Here is a 22,132-nt window from a genome sequence, read left to right on the forward strand (position 1 = left end):
AATATTATCTTAAAGCAGCTTATGATATAATACAGAGTGCCATATTAATTGAGCTCAACTTGGTCACCTCCTGATGTTTGACTCTTTTATATAGTTTAACTTTCAAGGCAGATGCATCTCTGAATTTGAATCTCTGTGCCATTGTTGGAGGCATTGAGAAATTTAGTAAGGTCAAAGCAGGGGTGAAATGTAAAATTTGTTACTAGCGGTTCTGTGGACGTGGTTTGGTGGTGGGGGTAATGTGATTGGGTGGGCACCAACTTTTTTTTTTTTTTACTTTTAAAAGCATTTTTTCTACCTCTTTGGCCGAAGAGGTATAAAAAAATGCTTTTAAAAGCCTCTGATGATCAGGCAACTCAGCTGGGATCGCCAGAGAAGCCTTTTAAAAGCATTTCTTTACAGCCGAAGAGATTGTAGAAAAAATGCTTTGAAAGGGTTCTCACGATTCCAGCTGAGTTGCCTGATTGCCAGAACCCTTTAAAAGCTTTTTTTACAGCCTCTTTGGCCGAAGAGCTTGTAGAAAAAATGCTTTGAAAGGGTTCTAACAATCCCAGCTGAGCCATGCAATCATCAGAGGCTTTTTAAAAAAAACTTTTGAAAGCATTTTTTGGCGGCTCAGCTGGGCATGGAAGGCGGAGGACGGGGGGAGCAGGGATTTTTGCTACCGGTTCTCCGAACCACCCGCCGCCATTGCTACCAGATTGGGTGATCTGATCCGAATCGGGAGCATTTCACCCCGGGTCAAAGGTTGTTTAATACATCACTTAATAGATAAGAAATAGCTTTTCCTGGTGCATGTTTACATTTGCATCTACATTAAATTATCAGGATTCTGAAGAGAAAGAAAAAGAAGAGTTTTAGTAGTATATAGATGTTTCTGTGTTTATCAATGTATCTGTTGTATATCTAAACAGATAAGAGAAAGACATGTTATATTTAAAAATCATAGTATAGACCTTAATCCAGTAATCAGTATAATCAGTTATCACATGTTTCCAATTAACCCAGAGCAAATAGTTGCTGACAGTAATTATAATCTGTCCTACTGACATACACATTCACACGCTATTGTTTGGAGTTCTAAGTAGTTATTATTGAGTTGTATCAGCCCCATTAATTATCTTCTACTGAATTTTGCTTCACTCTGGTAAATCTCTGTTAATTGCTTTGTTTACAATAGGGTTTCCCCTCCCCCCGACTTAATATGCTGAGTACAAAACTATCTCTTTAATGTAATTTTATTATGCTAAACTAATTAACAAGAGGAATGCAAAAACTCTAATAATAACAATAATAATAAAAGTAAACACAGGGCTCATTATTTATAGCCCAAAAACAAGCTCTAGCCACAAATGCTTTAAAAACAAAAATTTAAAGAGATAGAAATAATAGCAAATACATTATTCTGTATGTAAAGAAAACTACAAGTGGCTATGGCAAAATTGTTCAATTCATGAAAGAATACATGGATGAGTAGCAAAAATAATACAAATACAATAATGCAAACAGTTTTACGTGTTGTTGTTTCCATACCAAATAACCCCAAGATAGTTAAAGAGGAAATCAGAACAAATGTAAAATATCAGGGTTTAACAATTGAAATACACAGATTATGAAATAATCCAGTAAAAATTTCCCTCTTACTGGCACATTATAATCTATAATCTATAACAGGGGGGTTGTCAAAAGAGCTGAAAAAACTAGAATTATATTGTGTATATTATATTTGCTTTGCTTGGAACCATGTACATTTTAATTCATTTATTGAATTTGTATGACCATATTTATATTATTTATTGGAGATATTGAAAAAAAAACCAGGTGCACCAGGGTTTCAGAAAAAGTCAACGCTGCAGTGTAATCAGACCGCTTATTAATGATTGCCATGGTAGACATGTTCAATATCAAACCCCTTGAAAGATGACAAACAAAGACTTTTTTTAAAAAAATGCTAAGAGCAACTAAAATGATTAAAAGCCTGGAGACAAAAACATATGAAGAACAGTTGCAGGATTTAGGTTTGGCCAGTTTAGAGAAAAGAAGGACTGAGGGTGACATGATAACAGTATTTTAGTGTTTGAGATACTGCCACAAAGAAGAGGGGGGTCAATTTATTTTCCAAAGCACCAGAAGGCAAGACAAGAAACAAGGAAACTAATCAAGTAGAGAAGCAACCTGGAATTAAGGAGAAATTTCCTAACAGTAAGGACAATTAACCTGTGGAACAGCTTGCCTTCAGAAGTTGTAGGTGCTTCATCGTTGGAGATTTTTAAGAAAAGACTGGATAGCCATCTATCTGAATTGGTGTAGGGTCTTCTGCTTGAGCAGGGGGTTGGACTAGAAGACCTCAAAGGTCTCTTCCAACTCTATTCTGATTAGCTTGAAAATAGTAAGGATGCATCCTATTTCCCATAGCCTATGAAAATGCCCTATTCATGCCACCTGATTCCTTCTAAGTCTCTCTCTCTATATATGTGTGTGTGTGTGTGTGTGTGTGTGTGTGTGTATGTGTGTGGTTTTAAATTTATATGAATGTATTTAATTTGATATGTTGCTTTCTAAGATGAGTGATAATTTTTAAAGACTGGCTGAAGCACAGTAAAAATGAGGCAAGGTTTCCATTTCATCCCATATTACTAGTATTAGATAATTTTTTTAGAACTAATGTTTTCTTAGAGCCAGTTGGCATCAGATTAGAAACCAGCAGACTGTAATTTCTAGTCCCACTTTAGGCATAAAAACCAGCTGAGTGACTTTGAGTCAATCTGTCTCTTTCAACCCAACCTATCTTAAAGGCTTGTAGTTGTGGAGAAAATAGGAAAAGGAGTATTAAGTATGTTTGTCACCTTGAGTTATTTATAACAATAATAAAGGTAGCATAAATAAATACAAATAAATTAATAAATAAACAACTTAATGAACTTTGTTCTTCAGGTTCAGATGCTCAAGACAAGGCATAGTTCACCATTCATAATATTTCTGACAGTACATATATTTAATTAGTAATTACTTATAAAAAGGCTCATATTATACTCTGCATCAATGTTTATTGATTTACTAAGCTCCACTGATCTATCAATATGGGTATCCTTTTCATGGAATATTTAGAGCACCTTATACAAAGAATTGCTTTGTCGATTTACTTCCTAACACATCTCAAGATTCCTAACACATCTTGAGTCTCCAAAGACCTATGCAAGGGTCCTTTTTGTAGACTTTTGTTCAGCATTCAATACCATCATTCCAGACATTCTCCTAACTAAGCTAAACCAGATACAGGTACCCGAACAGGCTTGTAAGTGGATCACAAGCTTCCTAACAAACAGGAAGCAGCAGATGAAGCTAAGCAAGATCACATCAAATACCTGTACAATTAGCACAGGGGCCCCCCAAGGCTGTGTGCTCTCCCGACTTCTCTTCTCTCTGTATACCAATGACTGCATTTCCAACGATCCACCTGTTAAGCTACTGAAGTTCGCAGATGACACAAAAGTGATCGGTCTCATTCGAGACAATGACGAATCCGCATATAGACGAGAGGTCGAACGACTAGCCTTGTGGTGCGACTAAAACAATCTGGAACTGAACACACTCAAAACCGTAGAAATGGTGGTAGACTTTAGGAGAAACCCTTCCATACTTCCACCTCTCACAATACTAGACAACACAGTATCAACAGTAGAAACCTTTAAATTTCTAGGTTCTATCATATTGCAAGATCTAAAATGGACAGCTAACATCAAAACATCATTAAAAAGGACAACAAAGAATGTTCTTTCTGCCAACTCAGAAAGCTCAAACTGCCCAAGGAGCTACTGATCCAGTTCCACAGAGGAATTATTGAGTCTGTCATTTGCACCTCTATAACTGTCTGGTTCGGTTCTGCAACCCAACAAGAAAAACACAGACTTCAGAGGATAATTAGAACTGCAGAAAAAATAATTGCTACCAACCTGCCTTCCATTGAGGACCTGTATACTGCACGAATCAAGAAGAGGGCTGTGAAAATATTTACAGATCCCTCACATCCAGGACATAAACTGTTTCAACTCCTACCCTCAAAACGACGCTATAGAGCACTGCACAACAGAACAATTAGACACAAGAACATTTTTTTCCTGAAGGCCATCACTCTGCTAAACAAATAATTCCCTCAACACTGTCAAACTATTTACTAAATCTGCACTACTATTAATCTTCTCATAGTTCCCATCACCAATGTCTTTCCACTTATGACTGTATGACTGTAACTTTGTTGCTGGTAATCCTTATGATTTATACTGATATATTGACCATCAATTGTGTTGTAAATGTTGTACCTTGATGAACGTATCTTTTCTTTTATGTACACTGAGAGCATATGCACCAAGACAAATTCCTTGTGTGTCCAATCACACTTGGCCAATAAAAATTCTATTCTATTCTATTTAAAAAATAAAACTTCTGAATCATCTACTGCAAAAATACTTTCTCTTGAAATTTGACGAGGTGACATTAAAATTACGTAAATGATTTCTGCTATCACATTAGACATGACCAGTGTTGTTCCTTGGCTCACATATATTCTGTTAAGTTGCTTTTTCAAACCCCATGGAATCTCCCTACTCATAATAAAAGCGTCTTTTAAAGAATTTACTAGAAGAAGAAAGCATCCGGGTTTATGTGTTATGGTTAATATACTCTGAGAGTGTTGGCAACATAGCAACACTTCATTTGCCATGAAGACGGAACTGCACAATACTCTGACAGATATAAATTATTTTGTTTTGCATTTTGTTCTGAAAAAACCCCACTATCAAAACTAAAACTCACATTAATCTATTCTAACAACTACCATGATTGTTCTTTTAAAGATGAAATAATTATATCAAAGTGCATTGGGCTTAGAGTGGTCCATATATTCAACCTCTGAACACCTTTTTTGAAGCTGACTGGAATGCCAGGATTTCACTGGCCAAATTCAACAGAAGTTTTTTTAATGTTGATCCTAATATCTTATGGAAGCCCAAAAACCTAAAAAGTAGTACACCTCCAAATAGGCTTAATATATATTAAACTTCAATAATTAATTCCAGCCAAGTATTTGTGAAAGTATTCCATAGCATTCTGCTTACCATCTAATTAAATACGGGTTACAAACCATGACAACACAGTGGATACACAGCTGATTTGAAAATAGAATAGACTAGAATAGAATTTTTTATTGGCCAAGTGTGATTGGACACACAAGGAATTTGTCTTGGTGCATATGCCCTCAGTGTGCATAAAAGAAAAGATATGTTCATCAAGGTATCATATTCAAATCATATTCAAATCATATTCAAAGAATCTTTATCAGTGGTTCCTCACCAGCTGGAGAGAGAAATCAAGATTGAGTGCTGAATCATATACTTTTCAACAATTTTATTAATGACTTGGAAGAAAAGGTGGACAGAACGCTTACCAAATTTTCAGATGACAAAAAATTGGACTAATAAAATTGGACTAATAGGGCTATGAAGTGCTTCAGATCTGGTTTAAAGGATTTGGTTTAATTTGAAATCTTTTAGCAGCTGAATAATACTAGAAACAAATGCAGGACATTTAATAAGTCATAGACATAAAGTATTGTGGTCATATTCCTGCATGTTCCAGAACTTCTCTTCCAAATCAAAATTAAAGCACTACCTGACTCTTATAGCTCTAGGAAATAATTCAGAATGATACTAACTGACCACATCAAGGGACTGACAATAGCAAAATAAAATTTAACAGAGATAGAAGTTTCTTTACATGCCCTTTTCCGTTCTTGTTTTTTGAATACAAACATTTTTCTGTTACCAGGTAATAAATTGTAACACTTCATTACAGACAGTGTCAAATATATCACTGATAAGTATGGTGCATCAGGAACATATGTATTTCTGAATTAGAGTAGGTTCAGAGTTGGCCTGCCATAAAAAGCTACAAGTTCTGGCTGTATTCTTATGGTCACATTACCCAACAAACAGAACTGAGAAGGATAAAGACAAAAGCAAATGTTGACTGAGCCTATGGTTAATACATTATGAGACAGAAATATTGCTTAATGTAAAAAAGAAGACTGTACAGAAAACGTTTCTGCCCTAAATTCTGAATATTCCATGGTGACATTAAAATATTCCTAGATTACTGCAGAATCTTTTTTGGCCATTTCACATGATTATACTCTAGTCTCCAATTTAACACTGAGAGAAATGTAAAGAAATAATCTCAGTAACTATACTTCACCACCAAAATATTTCCTAAGAATAACATCTGCACAAGAAGACCTTGTGTGGTGAAAAAGAAAGCATATTATATAAAAGTTTCCTAATGGTATCTGAAATATCATGTCAATCAATCTCCTAAACATTAAATTAAGACTAAATAATTAATGCTATTAAAGAGTGTTACATTTTTATCAGGCTCAACTAGGTCCATGTAGATTCTAATAACTGTACATCAGTATACCTAGTCAAAAAGGGCAGAAGTCACACTAGTTCAAAATACAGGCATAAAAAGGTAATATTACCCATTACAATTAAGTTTTTACAGTTGTTGAATGTAAAGGCAGCCAATAAAATAAATTATGATGTTAGTCTAATGAGTACCAAATAAAACATACCCTTAAGGCAAAAATGTATTTAGGATGTTCAGCAAAGATTTAAAAGATGTAGTTATCGTAGTGACATCATAGATACATCCTTGATAAAATTGTTAACTTTGCATATATAAAACAAAGTAAGTCTTCATACAGAAATAATTCTGTAGGCAAAGAATCAACCTATAGTGATATACTTGTTGAATACCTTTCTAATTTATATTGACCTATTTTTTATTGTCAATGGTCCCAGAATATATCCACAGTAACTTTCAAGAAATATGCTTGCTGAATTTCTGAATGCATGCATACTGAAGAATGGAGAATCTGGTTTTTTATGTTTTAGTATTTGTATGTCTATTATTAAAAGAACATATTCAGAAAAGGTAGATAAAATATTATTCTATGGTTAACATAGATTTTATCATTAAGGATTAATTTATTCATTAAGTTATGGTTGTTTCATTGCAAAATGTCTTTTAAAAATCCTTGGGAATTTGAGGTACTCATATACAGTATGAATACTATGTTATAACATCTATATTGGGAATGATTTATTTATTGGTAGATGGAATAATTTGTACAAAAGGTTTTTTTTAATAGGAATTGTAAAATAAGAAACCAAACAGGAGGATTAAAATTAAAATAAATGCTGTTTACATAAGTAGGAAAATGAAGAGGGACAAATGCTTTATAACAGAAGTGTCAAACTCATGGCATCATAGCATTGCCACGTGACATATCAGGACTTTTTTCCCCCTTCGCTAAACTGGGCACGGCCGTGGCCAGCACATGACACATCTGGCTCACGGGCCAGGAGTTTGACAGCCCTGTTCTACAAAATTTAAATAACTAATCATACATAATAGTCTAAAAGAACTAAGGTAAGGTTTGCTAATTTTCTAGAATCCTTTCATATATAGTCAGTTACCTCTTGTTCAATATACCAAGGATTACTACAATGTGTTCTACATGAGGTCTTTGAAAACCACTTAAAAGCTTTAGCTGGTCCATAATGCAGTGGTGAGCAGATATCTCAGTGTGGTGGTATATAGTCCCAAGTCGCAGAGGGGAAAGAGCAAAGGGACAAAGTAGCTTGCCCAAATTAATGTTTGATATGAAGAAAAAGGGCAAAGGCAGTTCACAAGATATATCTAATAGTTATGCAGATAAATCTTAATCTGAGCAAGATTTCAGTCTAAAAGCAAGCAACAATAAAGAAACTAGTCTGAAGTAACCCCTCATGTTGTCCTTAGTTTTTTGAGCCTGATACTCACTATGCCCCTGTAACACTTCTGCTATGCAAGCTTCAATATGCTGGTTGCCACTTAATGGCATAGGCCCTTTGAGAAGGGCCTCTCTCCCATCTGCCTAACTTATAAGACCTACCTGCCTACCTTATAAGGTTGGACATACTTTGTGCCCCGCTCATTGAGTGATATCATCTAATGGTACCTAACTCTCATCTAACGCTCATTGAGTGATATCATCTAATGGTACCTAACAAATTAACACTTGACAAATCACCCCTTCCCACCCCCAAACAAAACACCTATTTCTAGTTTCGAGGTATTTCATTTCTGGAAAGTTATGTACAATTTGTGTTTCGCTATACAAAGAAGGCCTGATTATTACTGATCTCACCAGTTTTCTAAGATATTACACCTTCTCACAACTTCATTATATGGTTCATTAACTTAATGCCTTTATAATTTCCAAATTCCTTCAGTTCTACTGTGTTTTTAAAAACTAGTACTAAAATGCTAACTGTGCTTGATACAGCCTCAACCCTTACACAATATGAATTACATTCTTGATAATTTTATAATGCAAGTATACAATTTAATATAATTTGACAATTATATCATGGTATATATGAAGTCATTTTTATTAATTGAGGAATGTCATTGACCTTTGTTATGTTAGTCTTTTCTTTTTTAAAAAAAGTATTTTTATTATAAGCACCATTAATATGTGTATGATACATGTGCTTTGATATAATACATTGTATTCAAGACAAAAAGGATAGGTTAAACTGAACATACACACACATACCGTATATCTATATTCTTTCTAGCATTTCCCCAAAAGCGCAGAATCCTCTCCCCCCACCATGGATTGCTACAGGAATTGACCAACTGGTTCATCATCTAAGCCTGAATTTGTGGTCTGAGAAAGTGTGTCTGGACCAAAATCATTGAAGATGGGTTTCATGTCTAACGTGGAACTAGAATTTATAGCTTCCTGGTTTCTACTCTGGTGCCTTAACCACTAAACCAAATTGGCTTTCTATCAAACTGAACATATACGGAAAGCTAAGTTTCTTAGTCAGACTGTGTATTACTTGTACACATATACTTTCTGAGATAAATTCAGACATTTATTATAAGCCAAGGGTCCTTGTCCATTTATAGACACAACTGAATTCATCATCAAATGTGAATGATCTTTTTCCCAAAAACAAATGGTGGAAATATGCAAGCCACCAGGGCCTCTGGTGGCTCAACAGACTAAGCAGTCTGTTATTAACACAGCTGCTTGCAATTACTGCAAGTTCAAGTCCCACCAGGCCCAAGGTTGACTCAGCCTTCCATCCTTTATAAGGTAGGTAAAATGAGGACCCAGATTGTTGGGGGCAATAAAAGTTGACTTTGTATATAATATACAAATGGATGAAGACTATTGCTTAACACATTGTAAGCCGCCCTGAGTCTTTCGGAGAAGGGCAGGATATAAATTAAAAAAAAAAAAAGTGTAATAACATTCTATGGCTTCTTCTGATAGAATAAAAAATGTGGCCATGGAATGGGAAAAGGATGGATGAACCATTAAGACTCATGGTAGAATTTGGGAAAAGATTACTTGGGCCTGTAGCCGAGAAAAACTGATAGGCTTTCAAGATCATGTTATTATGCACCACAACAATAAACATGATTCCCCAATTATGAAGTTATATTACTTTTATTGAAAATAATGCAATTTTTCCACATTTGCTAAAGATAGAATCAGGGCTTTTATAGGCATAGTTAGTTTAAAGACTGTTAACATAGGCCAGACTGAAAATCCCTGCTGCTTTTATTTCCTGATCTCTTCTTCCTCAAAAACAATTTATACTACTAGGACCTGTTTTAGGGATAAGGTAGTCCCAGCTGCCAAAATCAGTTGGCTTACTACAAACTGCTTTCTGAAAATAAAACTTGGCTCAAGTGAAGTAGGACAAGGTTTACTATATAATCAACTTTCCTTTCAGTTTCTTTCCCTTCAGCTGAGCTCCACTTTCAAAATAACAGCCTGCAGGAGGTGCTGTGTTGCCAATCTCTCTACAAACATCTGCGCTATACAGATGGATTTTAAAGTGTTATTTTCCTCTTTCAGCAAAATGCATTAGACCAAAGTTTAATATAGAACAACAGATTTAGTCAGAGGGACAGAAAGGTAGACACTTCTTTTGTCATCATCCAAAGAACCAAGTCCCCAAATCAGCATCTAGAAAGACCAGTGTATAGAAGCATGAAATATTCATGATTGTAAAATTAGTGTTGTTCTGAGACAAAGAGATTGGTTGGGGTTTTCTCTACAATTAAATTGCTTTGTTAAAAATGTGTTGTATTATTACTATCGTGCTTTTAAAAAAATATTTTGGTTAGCTCAAGGCAATGAACATAACTAATACTCCTGTCTCCTCTTTTCCCTGTGAGTTGGGTTGGACTGAGATAGTAACCGGCCTAAAATTAGTCAGCTGGCTTTCAAACTTAAGGGAAACTTAGGAAGTCATGCTTTCCTGGTTTCTAGATCAGTACCTTCACCTGGAGCCCAAACTCACTCCAAAGATGAACACAAGGTTGTTGAACTTCTTATAGCAGTCCAATATTTACTAATATTAATTCATTAATCATTGTGACTTTAATATCCCCTTACATTTCACCCAGGTAGAAAGTTATAAATTATTGCTGTAAAATGGAAGTCAAAATATCCATGCAATGCATATTGGCTTAACACGATTGAGCCAATATCCTTAAGGATAAGATGCTTCCAGATACACCCTGTATTTCAATAATCTTGTTAGTCCAATGATTAATATTATTCAGGGTATATCCTGTAGTGTGGTAAACTGGTAGACTCATGAAATATAACTTATACTACAATATAGCCATTAATAAAATATATATTAAAGTTTGTGTAGGCACCTTAATGATAATATTTGTCCAAAACAAAATTGCTACTCAGTAGGTACATGACAAAATAACCCATAATATTCACTGTATTTAATATATGAACTTGAAGCACTTAGTAAAATAAAGTGTCATATAGGGGACCAATAGAAGACTTCATAAAATTCCTGTGATTTGATTTGGGCAACTTACAGCATTATAGATTTATGCTGCAGTTGCTGTTATGCTGCATGAAATAATTCACAGTAATATTTTAAAAGTAAATAATCATTGTGCGTTGGTAGAAATTAAAACTTTTGCTTCTTTTTCTCATATGCCTCTGAAGTGACTTAAAAATATAATTTGCTCCTTGCCAAACTTGCCAAAATTATACTAGAAAATGAACCCTTTGGTTATTTCTCACTAGTAATTTATAGCACAGTATGCTATCATCCAGTGATCTTGATGGTGATATAGTTTATCTTCATTACTGATATATTGACATAGTAATGGTTGGATGATAACATAGATGCCATAAATCACCACTGAAGAAATGATATTTGCTGGCTAAATTGCAGTCCCTATCTTTTCTTTTTCATTTTGGTCTTCCCCCAATACGTATTGTCTGCGTCAATCAGCTAAGGTACTGTTTCAGTGATCAGAAACCATTTTCACAAAGAAGTTAGAACACCCTCAGTTTAAATTATACTTTGTTCAGTAATGCACAGCAAATGCGATCTCTGCAAAGAATTATTGTAAAACCGAGATGAGATAAATGACTGGAAAGCATGCATCATTTGAATCAAGAGAGAGATAAAGAGTTACATAAAACCCTTCCCTGCAGAAAAGGAAACTCTCTGAATTCCCTGCTTCCTTCATTATCAGAAATGCTGATTTGGCAATATTTCAGCTATTAAGCAATTCTTAGACATTCTTGTACCCCTGAAGCTACAGTAATTGCAATTCATGTTTTGAGAGAATGGAAGGATCAAATCAGAGAGAAGTGTGGAAAGAAAAAGGACATGGAATTGAACAGAAAGAAAAAGACAAAAATGCAGGAAGGAAGGAAGGAAGGAAGGATTTTTAAACTGCCCAAGGAGCTGCTGATCCAGTTCTACAGAGGAATTATTGAGTCTGTCATCTGCACCTCTATAACTGTCTGGTTTGGTTCTGCAACCTAACAAGACAGACACAGACTTCAGAGGATAATTAGAGCTGCAGAAAAAACAATTGCTACCAACCTGCCTTCCATTGAGGACCTGTATACTGCACGAGTCAAAAAGAGAGCTGGGAAAATATTTACAGATCCCTCACATCCTGGACATAAACTGTTTCAACTCCTACCCTCAAAATAACCCTTACAGCACTGCAAACCAGAACAACAAGACCCAAGAACAGTTTTTTCCCGAACGCCATCATTCTGCTAAACAAATAATTCCCTCAATACTATCAAACTATTTGCTAAGTCTGCATTACTATTAATCTTCTCATCATTCCTATCACCCATCTCCTTCCATTAATGACTGTATGACTGTAACTTTGTTGCTGGTATCGTTACAATTTATATTGACTGTTTTCTAATATGATTTGATTGCTTACTTGTACTCTATTTATTTACTTATTTTAGAATAAGTTTTTTAATTGCTTTTATATTGTATTTATGTGTTTTTAAGTGCCTGTAAACCGCCCTGAGTCCTTCGGGAGATAGGGCGGTATATAAATATGATCAAATAAATAAATAAATAAATAATCTATTACTATCATTCTACACCAACAGAAGTAACCAGGAGGAGACAAATCAGAACTCAGAGAAACTTAGAAGGTAGGTGGAAAGTGGTTCAGGTCGGGCCAAATGTTTGTCTTAATGTAGATTAATACTGGAACTAGAATGCTCACAAATTACAGGTACAGGCTTACATGAATCCATCAATAGGATTGCTTTTTTACATATTAGAAAAGCATATACTATATAAAACTGGCAGATTCCCTCTCTTTCATCTTATGCCCACTCTTCCCACCCATTTGTGAGCTAAGGATAATTTATTTCTGGGCAGAGGAATGGTTGATGCCTGTGCATTTTGTAATGGACCACCTGAGTTCATGCTGTCTGCTTTTAACCTTGCCAATCTAGGCACCAGAAATACCAACCATACTACAATGGGATCCAACTAGATTGGAACACGGAATTGTCTTTACAGTTAATTTAGAATTACTATTGGTGCAAATATTGCAGTTAGAGCATGTCCATGACAAATTATTCCCATTATAAAAATTATGCTGCTTCCACTTAATTTACAAACATATAAAGGCATTTCAGGAAGCAATTATTTTATAAAGATTCTGGGATGCATAATCTAAGTAAATATGCCATTTGGAAACATAAAAAATTGATACAAATACTTGGACTTCTAAACCCCAAGCAACATTAGTGGTTTATTTCTTAGTACTAGACATTCTAGTAATTCAGAAATATCCAGAGGTCTGAGTCAGATGCAGGTGTTGGATCCCATTATCATTAGGAATTAGTTGATAAACTAAGATAGAACTTCTAAAATTAAGCTCCCCTTAGAATTTCTCAGAAGTGATTACCTAAATGTTTTATTCTCTTTTTAATATGAAATGAAACCCATTAAAAAAAAGATTTTCAGGTATTTGATGGTTTTATTTTAATTTTGTTATATTTTATAATATTATTTTATTCCAAATTTTATTGAATTGTTTAATAACCTTGAAAATAATTTTATTTTTTATTTTATTTTTGCATGGAATCTTTTTAAGAATATATATTGGATAATGGGAGATAGATAATCAAATTCCAAGTGACTTTGATAAGCATCTAGTTTTGATTGCCACAATATAAAAAAAGATGTTGAGACTCTAGAAACAGTGCAGAAAAGATCAACGAACATGATTAGGGAACTGCAGGCTAAGACATATGAAGAACAGTTGCAGGAATTGGGTATGATTAATAAAGAGAAGGACTAGAGGTGACATGATAGCAGTGTTCAACTATCTAATGGGCTGAGGATGGGTCAACCTTTTCTCCAAAGCACCTGAAAACAGGACAAGAAGCAATGGATATAAACTAATCAAGGAGAGAACCAATCTAGAACTAAGGAGAAATTTCCTGGCAGAAAAATTAATCAATGAACTTGCCTCCAGAAGTTATTAACTCTGTTATTCTGTTATCAGTTATACTCACAATCTCCCTATGCATATATATTGACCGTAGCCATATTATATATGGCAAAAATGCTCATTCTTATATTCTTTCTAAAGCACATACAAACTAGAATACTACAAGAAAGTACTGTTCCCACAATACAAGATCTTTCAACTCTCGCTGAATTTTTTTTCTATAATTATAACTCATGCTATAAGATGGTTGGTTTCTTTAAATATACTTTTCTTCTCACATCAGAAGTTTATAAATATAATTCTGAATTATAAAGCATGTAATATATATATGATATAATATCAAGCATTATAGTAACATTAATCTATTAATGTTTAATTAGCATGCTTTAATTGAAATAATGATTTCATTATTTCAATTAAATTATTATCATTATTTACAGTTATTATTCGTTAATAACAATACCTGTAAATAGAAGTAGAATGACTATGGATGAAGAAAGCAAAGATAGTACCAATAGTAAAAGGTTTCGTGGGTGCAATCCCAAAACATCTGTGATGGACAATTAAAGCTGTTATCCTTTTGGTAATTTTCCTGAGTAAAGTGTTTCCTGCTTTCCCTTGATGACTTACGAATTATAACAGTGTGTCTGTGTAGGTTTTCTACTTTGGTAGTGATTGGGCACTTTTTATCATTTTCTTACAATTTCTAAACTCAAAAAGAAATGTTAATAAATGGGAGAGTTGAACGAAGAAACTTCGGAGTAATAGTAGTTTTCATTTGCTGTTCCTATTGCTGCTCTCTCTTCCACAATTTGTTTTAATGTTTCCATTTATTTTGTCATCCTATTACTAAGGACAACAAGCCTTGTGGAAAATTCATCCTAAACAGCATTTAAAGAGGATCTAATCCCAATACCACATTAGTGACAGATACAAAGATGATAGATAGATGATAAATGATAGATAGATAGATAAAATACCACCATCCAAAATTAAACATTGTATTGCAATAATTATATCATATATTAAAGCTATAAAACTTCAAAAATACTTGAAAATAAATCTTTTAAAGTTGAATTTTACTGAAATTATATTTGCAAAAGAATTCTCAGATTAAATTTTCCATATAACCGACTGTCCATCATTTTCTTGGGTATAAATTGGAGAAATAAGTATTTAATAAGAATACTTGTCTATAACAATGATTATATGCTTTTTGAAAGTTAGTCACACATGACAATTTTGTTTCATCACCTAACAGTTATGAAGCTTGCCGTTTTTACCAACACAATTATTTATAACCATCTCTGTGGGGAAAAAAGGCTTTTAAAATTGCAATTAACATAATTCCTGTACGTACAAAATTCTTCTCATTTTCTACACATTAAATATTCACTGAGTGCCTGTTAATATTTCTGGCTGAAGAGTAAGAAATAATGAAACCCATACTTATAATAAAAATAAATAGTGCTGGCAGGCCTCAAAATTTGACCCAGTTAATGTATTTCTTACCTTAATTTATAACCAATAATTCTATCTTCTAATTTTTTTTATATAGTATAGATATTGCATCCTAGTTTAATTGCTTCCTTTTCCACAAATTTTGCCTGAAAGCCCCAGTCTTATATTATAATACGCTCGGTAGATCATTGACCTGTTTAATGCATTCAAACCTTATATGACTTCCTAGTTCCCACCCCAACCCAAGGTCAGGACATAACAACAGCCCTGGATAATGGTCATGCTTGCTTTATGTGAGTGAATACAAGGTGTGACCAATTTAATAAAAATATATTTTATTATGATAGGTTGGAATAAAACAAATAAAGGTAAGTATATTTTAGAATAAGAATTTTTTTGAATCATATTCAGCATATGATGATAGCATTTTAGCTATTATAGTTACTCAGAAATATTATTTTAAATATGCCAGACTGAAAGTTTAATTGAAATATATAATTTTGTAACTAAATAACATGAAAGCAATCTTTTGTTATCTTTAAGGTAGTTCTTTATGTGGATTTATAGTGTAAAATCAAATTATCAATATAGTAGATGCAATAACCCTATTCTATTCCATATTAAATGTACAGGTATTAAGGTTTTCAACGTCATTAACAGGTTCAGAAATATGTAATTATCAAATAAGCATAAAAACAATACTTATAGAATATGCTATGTGAATTACATTAACACGAGGCATATAAGACTGCTGAATACAAAACATACTTTGAGATTTGCCTTAGGTCATAATGCTCTAAACACACCCACACTCACACCCACTACTGTTTCTGTGTAAAGAATAAAAATAACTAATAATCCATCCATGTGCAGGATTTTTAGGAGTAATATACACTCAGGTTTTGGAGACTTCAAATTTTAGTTCTTTCTTGTTCTAAGTATTTTGCATACGCTTTTTCAGAAGAGCAGGAATTCAGTCATCTGCCTTTAATCTATTTGTTTAACCATTTCCAATGTTACTTTTTTTAACCATGCATGAATGTTCAGAAATAACAACTGTATCTTAAAACCCTGCTTCAGAGAAATATTTCACTATGAGCTGGCATCTAGTAAAGATGTTGGAGTTTTCTATGTGTTCTTCCTAAAACAAACACCAAGTTTTGCATTTTCTCTGAAGAAACTGGAGTGACATCCATGCCTCCTTAAGCTAAGATAAGACTGAAACTAACCAATCTTAGAAGGCAAGGGGATGCATTGCACACAATGCAATTCTCCATTGTGTGTTTCAGCTGTAAGTGACTCCATTGATAGTGCATTCTATCTGACTGCACATATAACCATTCACAGGGACCTTGGCAAATCAGTTCATGATTTCAGTTCATGATTTCAGTTCATGAGCTGTTAAGAGTAAGATGAGATTTGCTGTGCCACATGACCCACCCACCCCTCCACACTCCAGTCTCTTAAGTTTTATCTATTATTTTAGGCCTTGAAGATAACAAGTTTTGAGTCACCCGGGGCACTTCCCACCCATCAGAAATACACACACATTTCTTCGTTGATGCCTAGCTGTATGGACTTCCTAAAAGCTAGTTTGAGGCACTTGTGTCTTACCTCCAAATTTGCCCAAGCTGCAGGATGTGGATGAGGGACTGCATCAGCCAGATGCAGAAGGCGCAGGAGGCAGATCTGGTCTTGGGGGTTCGGATGCCGCTGCAGCCGCCACCTCCACCTCCTCCACTGGTGGTGCTGGTCGCATTGGTGGTGCTGCTGTTACTGCTATTAGTTGCGTTGCCCTTGCTGGCATTGGATGCTTGCCTTTGTGGTGTGGCCGGCCGGGCCCCGGCATCCATATCCCCCGCGGCCGACCCACTGCTCACCAGCAGTTTGCTTTCGCCGTGTCCGGCGGAGGAGGAGGAGGCAGGAGCCACCGAGGCGCCGTCCTCGTTGCTGAAATCGTGGACAAACCAGCGGAAGCTGAAGACCTGCACCGAGAGGGAACCGAGCAGCACGAAGAAAAGTGTGAGCCCAAACCACCAGCGCTGGCCTCGAAGGTAGTAGTCGACCGCCAGCCAGAGGTCCGTGCCCACGTCGGCAAAGTACACGGCCACGGCGGCCAGAATCCACAGTCCGTCCCACAACGAATAGCGCCGCTGCTCCCTGCCTAGCCGCAGGCACAGAGACGACGAGCCTCCGCCCGAGCCCCGCGAGCCCCCGGCCGCCCTGCCTCCGCGGCCGCAGCAGCAGCAGCAGCGGCATCCGCCGTTTCCCCCGCCGTCCCCTCGGCTCCCGCCGCCGGACTTGCAGCAGCCGCCGCCGCCAGGTGACTCGTCATCCTCGGCGCTGCCGGGGCCCTCGGCGCCGGAGGAAAAGCCCGAGGCCAGCGCCTGCACCGAACCGGAATGCTCGGAATTCTGCAGTGGCGTGAACGCCACCTCGCTGCCCTTCTTCATCTTCAGCCGCCCCCCGTCCGACTTCGCGGCCATGATGCGGGTGGAGAGCGGCGGTGGCGGCGGCGGCGGGAGCGGCGGCAGCGAAAGGGACCCAGTCCGGGAGCACCCTTTAGCCCGCCCCCTCCCCCCCCTCCCCGGACAATTCGCTCTCCTCGTTAGGTTTCCCAAAGAGCTGGTGGGGCTGGGCCACTGGCTCCTGCAGGCTCTGCTGGAGCGCCGCCTGCCTGCAGGGAGCCCCGCTCACCCACCCAGCCCCGGACAGAAGCGGCTTGCCGAGCAGTCCTTACACCGGCACATCTTTTTCTCCGCCTGGCCCGCCCCTCTGCTTCGCCTCTGCTGCTGCTGCTGCTGCTGCTGCCGCCGCCACCCAGCTGACTGACGCCAGGAAAGAGGATGACCTCATCCCTCTCCCCCATACATACAGACACGCGCGCGCACACATACACGCGGAATAGCCGTGGCGCCCAGAAAGCGGGTGGGGGGTGGCGTGCGTGTGTATATGAAAGAGACAGAAATCGGGAAGCGACGGTACTTCGGAGGCGGGTACGGTGAAATCACACATGCAACAGGAAGAGGGGACCTGAGGGGGCGTAGAGGAACTGCCGATCGGCTGTTAAGATTGCTGAGAGGCGTGTGTGTATGTGTGTAGGGGAGCGAGGTCTGCCGTAGAGGAAAGGGAAGAAAGTCCCTGGTTTTGCTCCCTGGCGGATAGAGAAAAGGACCCACTCGCGGTCAGGAAATGTGAGCAATTATGGCTGGCATCTCAACAGATCTTCCAAGGAGGGTTGGTTGAGAGGCTGCCTGGAACGAAAAAGACAGGAAGGATGAGGAGGAAGATGAGCAAGGATCTCATAAACGGAGGAGGCCAAAGGCACCTAGAGACACCTTCACACCTGAAGGCACGGGCGCTTCCACTCCTGCCTGGAGAAGCGAGCTCCTGGTCTTCCTGCGGCAGCTCCCCTTTTCTCCGCGCTCTCTCTCCCACTCTTGAAATCGATCGCGGAGGAGCGGTGCTGATCGGGGGGGCGTGTACCGAGGGCCCGTGCAGAGCTCGGATAGTGGTGGTGGAAGGCGGATGGGAGAGCTCAGACGAGGCCGGGCAGCTCCGGAGACGAGCTGGCAACGCAGGGCGCTCTGGAAGTTGGCGCTCCCCAAGGGGCTCCCATGGACGCAGAGGAGGATGATTCCAGAGAACAGGTGCAGAGAAGAAGGATAAAACGAGGCCTCTAGTGCGGGAATCGCTGGCGGCTTCCCGCCTTTGCGGGGCGAGAGAGAGAGGAGCCAACGTTCGCCTCATTAGCACGGCCTGCTTTGTCACCTGAGGGCATGGGGCGGGGCGGGGCGGGAGGAGCATCGTTAGCAGCAGGGAGGCATGTCGCGTGGGGCGGGTGGCACCTCGGAGAGTTCGCTTACTCTCACCTATTCAGTTTTATGTGCCAGGAAGGAGAGAGAGGAGGGGCCGTGGCTGAGAAGCCTTTTTATGTTCAGCACCTTCCCTGCATTGGTAAGTGTCAGAGGCTGGCACTGGCAGTGGAATCAAGGTGGCTAGCGTGGTTTCCAAAGGCTAGTGTCACCGGAGTTGGGTGGTCCTTTTTGGGTTAGCTGGAAATACCTTTGACATGCTAGATCCCCCTTATTGCCTGCCACAAAGCCATGTAGAATCTTCATTGATTGGGAATGGGACATTCCTGTCAATGAAGTTGACTATGTACAGCTGAAAGTATAGCTAGAGATGATTAGCCCCTCATCAGACACATTGCATTTGACAGTTATGTGAGGCACAGTTGGATCTAGAACCTTATTGTTGATGGACGCTTGCCTAAGCTCAAGAGATGAGTCAGGTGGCAGTGAAGCGGAGTTTCTTCCTCATAGTGCTGTGATTTCATGGGACAAGAGAAGCAGGAGATCTTATTCAGCTTAAGAAAATCATGTAGGGCATATCATGACAGCTGACTTAACTGTGCTCCAGGCTGTGAGATGGTACAGAGCATGCCAGCATAATTTGCTCTCTCTCTATAGCTGTTCTCTGCTACTGTAGCAAGGCCAGTCAGGGGTTCTGTCCTAACAATTTACTGAAAAGCAAGTTGATGTGGGGCAATTCCTGGAAGGAGGAGGAAGAAGAGGATGAGGAGAAATCTGCCAATTGCTCTCTATAGTATTTTCTGAACAGGAGGCAAGTACTGCTTTTTCTTATTAAAGCAAGGAAGAGACCTGGACTTTTCTTGCCCAGTTACAGAGATCAGAGCTACCTTGTGTAATGGTTGTATTGCTAAAATCACTAGATAATGTGCTTCAAGTTCCTAATGTTTGGTGTTTTCCAGGATACAGGTTCGTACTGAACTGCTTCTGGGCTCCTGTTAATCCAGCAGCATAAAACGAAATGGCCAAGGAGAGAAGTTGGAGGTGACTGGAGTCAGGAGGGGGCATGCTTGCAGAAGCAATCAATCAATCAATCAATCAATCAATCATTCAATCAATCAATCAATCAATCAATAAATAAATATTGCCAACAAGACCTTGGTAAATCCCAGCTTCTAGGACATCATTCCCATATCTACTACTGAAGCTTTATGCGTTATACAAATAGCAAGGCATATTCTAGATGAAGATAAGGAACATTGCCTCCATAGTAGATCAGGAAATTCCCCACCCCCAAAGTTAAATGGCTTTGGCTATGGATGAGACAAAATCTGTTTCATGCAAATATGTTCTTAAAGCACAATTAGAAACAATGTTGAAGCTAAAATTAGGTGAACATGGACAAGATGTTATAATCACTAGTGAAGGTATGGCTCAACGTAAGTTTTAAATCCAAAGTTTAATTTCCCAAAACACTTCAGAAGTTTTCAGAGGTTAGTTAATCTTTGCATATTTTATCACAACTTTGCAGAAGCTGTATGAAGTAATAAACATGTTAAGCATAAGCATAATAATAATAATAATAATAACAATAACAACAACAACAACAACAACCACCACCACCACCACCACCAGTGCAGGTGGTTCCACTCTGGGAGCTGTGTCTAAAGACCTAGACAAGCACTTAAAAGCAATTGGCGCTGACAAGATCACCATTGGTCAGCTGCAGAAGGCCACCTTACTGGAATCTGCTCGCATAATTCACCGATACATCATGCAGTCCTAAACACTTGGGAAGTGTTCAACTAGTGATCTGTGATACGAAATCCAGCATAGTTATCTCGTTTGCTGTGTATACTGTCATAATAATAATAATAATAACAACGACAGAGTTGGAAGGGACCTTGGAGGCCTTCTAGTCCAACCCCCTGCCCAGGTGTTAACTATGGTCTGTTAACTATGGTCTTAGTTGAATGTCATGGAAACTGACTGATAATTGTGCAACAAAATATAAGTTTAAGCTCTTCTCCCTAAAGTTGTTTAAGATGGGTCTCTAGCCTTTTTCAAAAATTTGGCAGCTATATTACACCAGCAGTATTTTGCTATGGAAACACTCTTGCTCTAAGGTCCTGCCTTTCTCATACACCAATTAAAACATGGAATGACATTTTTTCTACTTAATCAAGAACCAATTTGGTGGAGTAGTTAAGGTGCTGGTGTAGAAACTAGAAGACTGAGTTCTAGTCCTGCCTTAGACATAAAAGCCACCTGGGTGACTGGGCCAGTCACTCGCTCTTACTCTAAATCACCTTACAGGGTTGTTGTGGGAAATAGGAAGAAGAAGGAGTAAAGTATATTCATTGCCTGGAGTTACTTATCAAATAATAAATGCAAAACAAAAGTCAAATAAAATATTTTACTGTAATAAAAACTCTGCTTAAATTTGGACAATTTGATAGAACGCCAATTAGCAATATTTATCAGAAAGAAGATTAGAAAAATTCCAGTCAATCCTTATTGAATGAAGTAATGTATAAACAATTTTGGGGACAAAACTGTTGTCTCTTTTGTGTGTGTTTACAGTGAAGAGATGCAGAATGCCTGTCATGTTTCTGACAATAGAGTTTTTCTGCCTGTTCACATTTTGATATTTGCTACTGGACTTACCAATATGAGAAGTTACTCTCACAATTGATCTTAGCAACAAGACATTCTTGAAAGCCACTTTTGAAAAACAGAAATTCTAAAAACGATTTTCACTTCTAACCTCTTGACATAATGACCACCATAAATACCTAATAATTCCTCTCTTTTGTCATTTGGATTGCGGACACCATCTCTACACATAGTGATGCTTAAAAAGGACAATTTTAAAGTAAATTGTCCTTTTTAAGCACATTTTACTTAAGCCATATTAGCATAACCATTAGCAGACCAATTAATCTCTTTCAAGATTTCCTCTTTGCCTA

The 22,132-nt window shown here is 37.8% G+C and overlaps 1 protein-coding gene across 1 annotated transcript in view; it reads right to left on the reverse strand.

Annotated features, from left to right (window-relative positions):
* Positions 1-17,873, reverse strand: part of XKR4 (XK related 4) — a 91,185-nt gene extending 73,312 nt beyond the window's left edge. The window contains exon 1 of the mRNA XM_058176815.1: positions 16,966-17,873. Coding sequence (XP_058032798.1) covers positions 16,966-17,837 — 872 coding nt within the window. The 5' untranslated portion in view covers positions 17,838-17,873. The remainder of the gene's footprint in view (positions 1-16,965) is intronic.
* Between the last annotated feature and the right edge of the window lie 4,259 nt (positions 17,874-22,132).

Source organism: Ahaetulla prasina, chromosome 3, assembly GCF_028640845.1.
Source record: "Ahaetulla prasina isolate Xishuangbanna chromosome 3, ASM2864084v1, whole genome shotgun sequence".
In the NCBI taxonomy this organism is placed as follows: domain Eukaryota; kingdom Metazoa; phylum Chordata; class Lepidosauria; order Squamata; family Colubridae; genus Ahaetulla; species Ahaetulla prasina.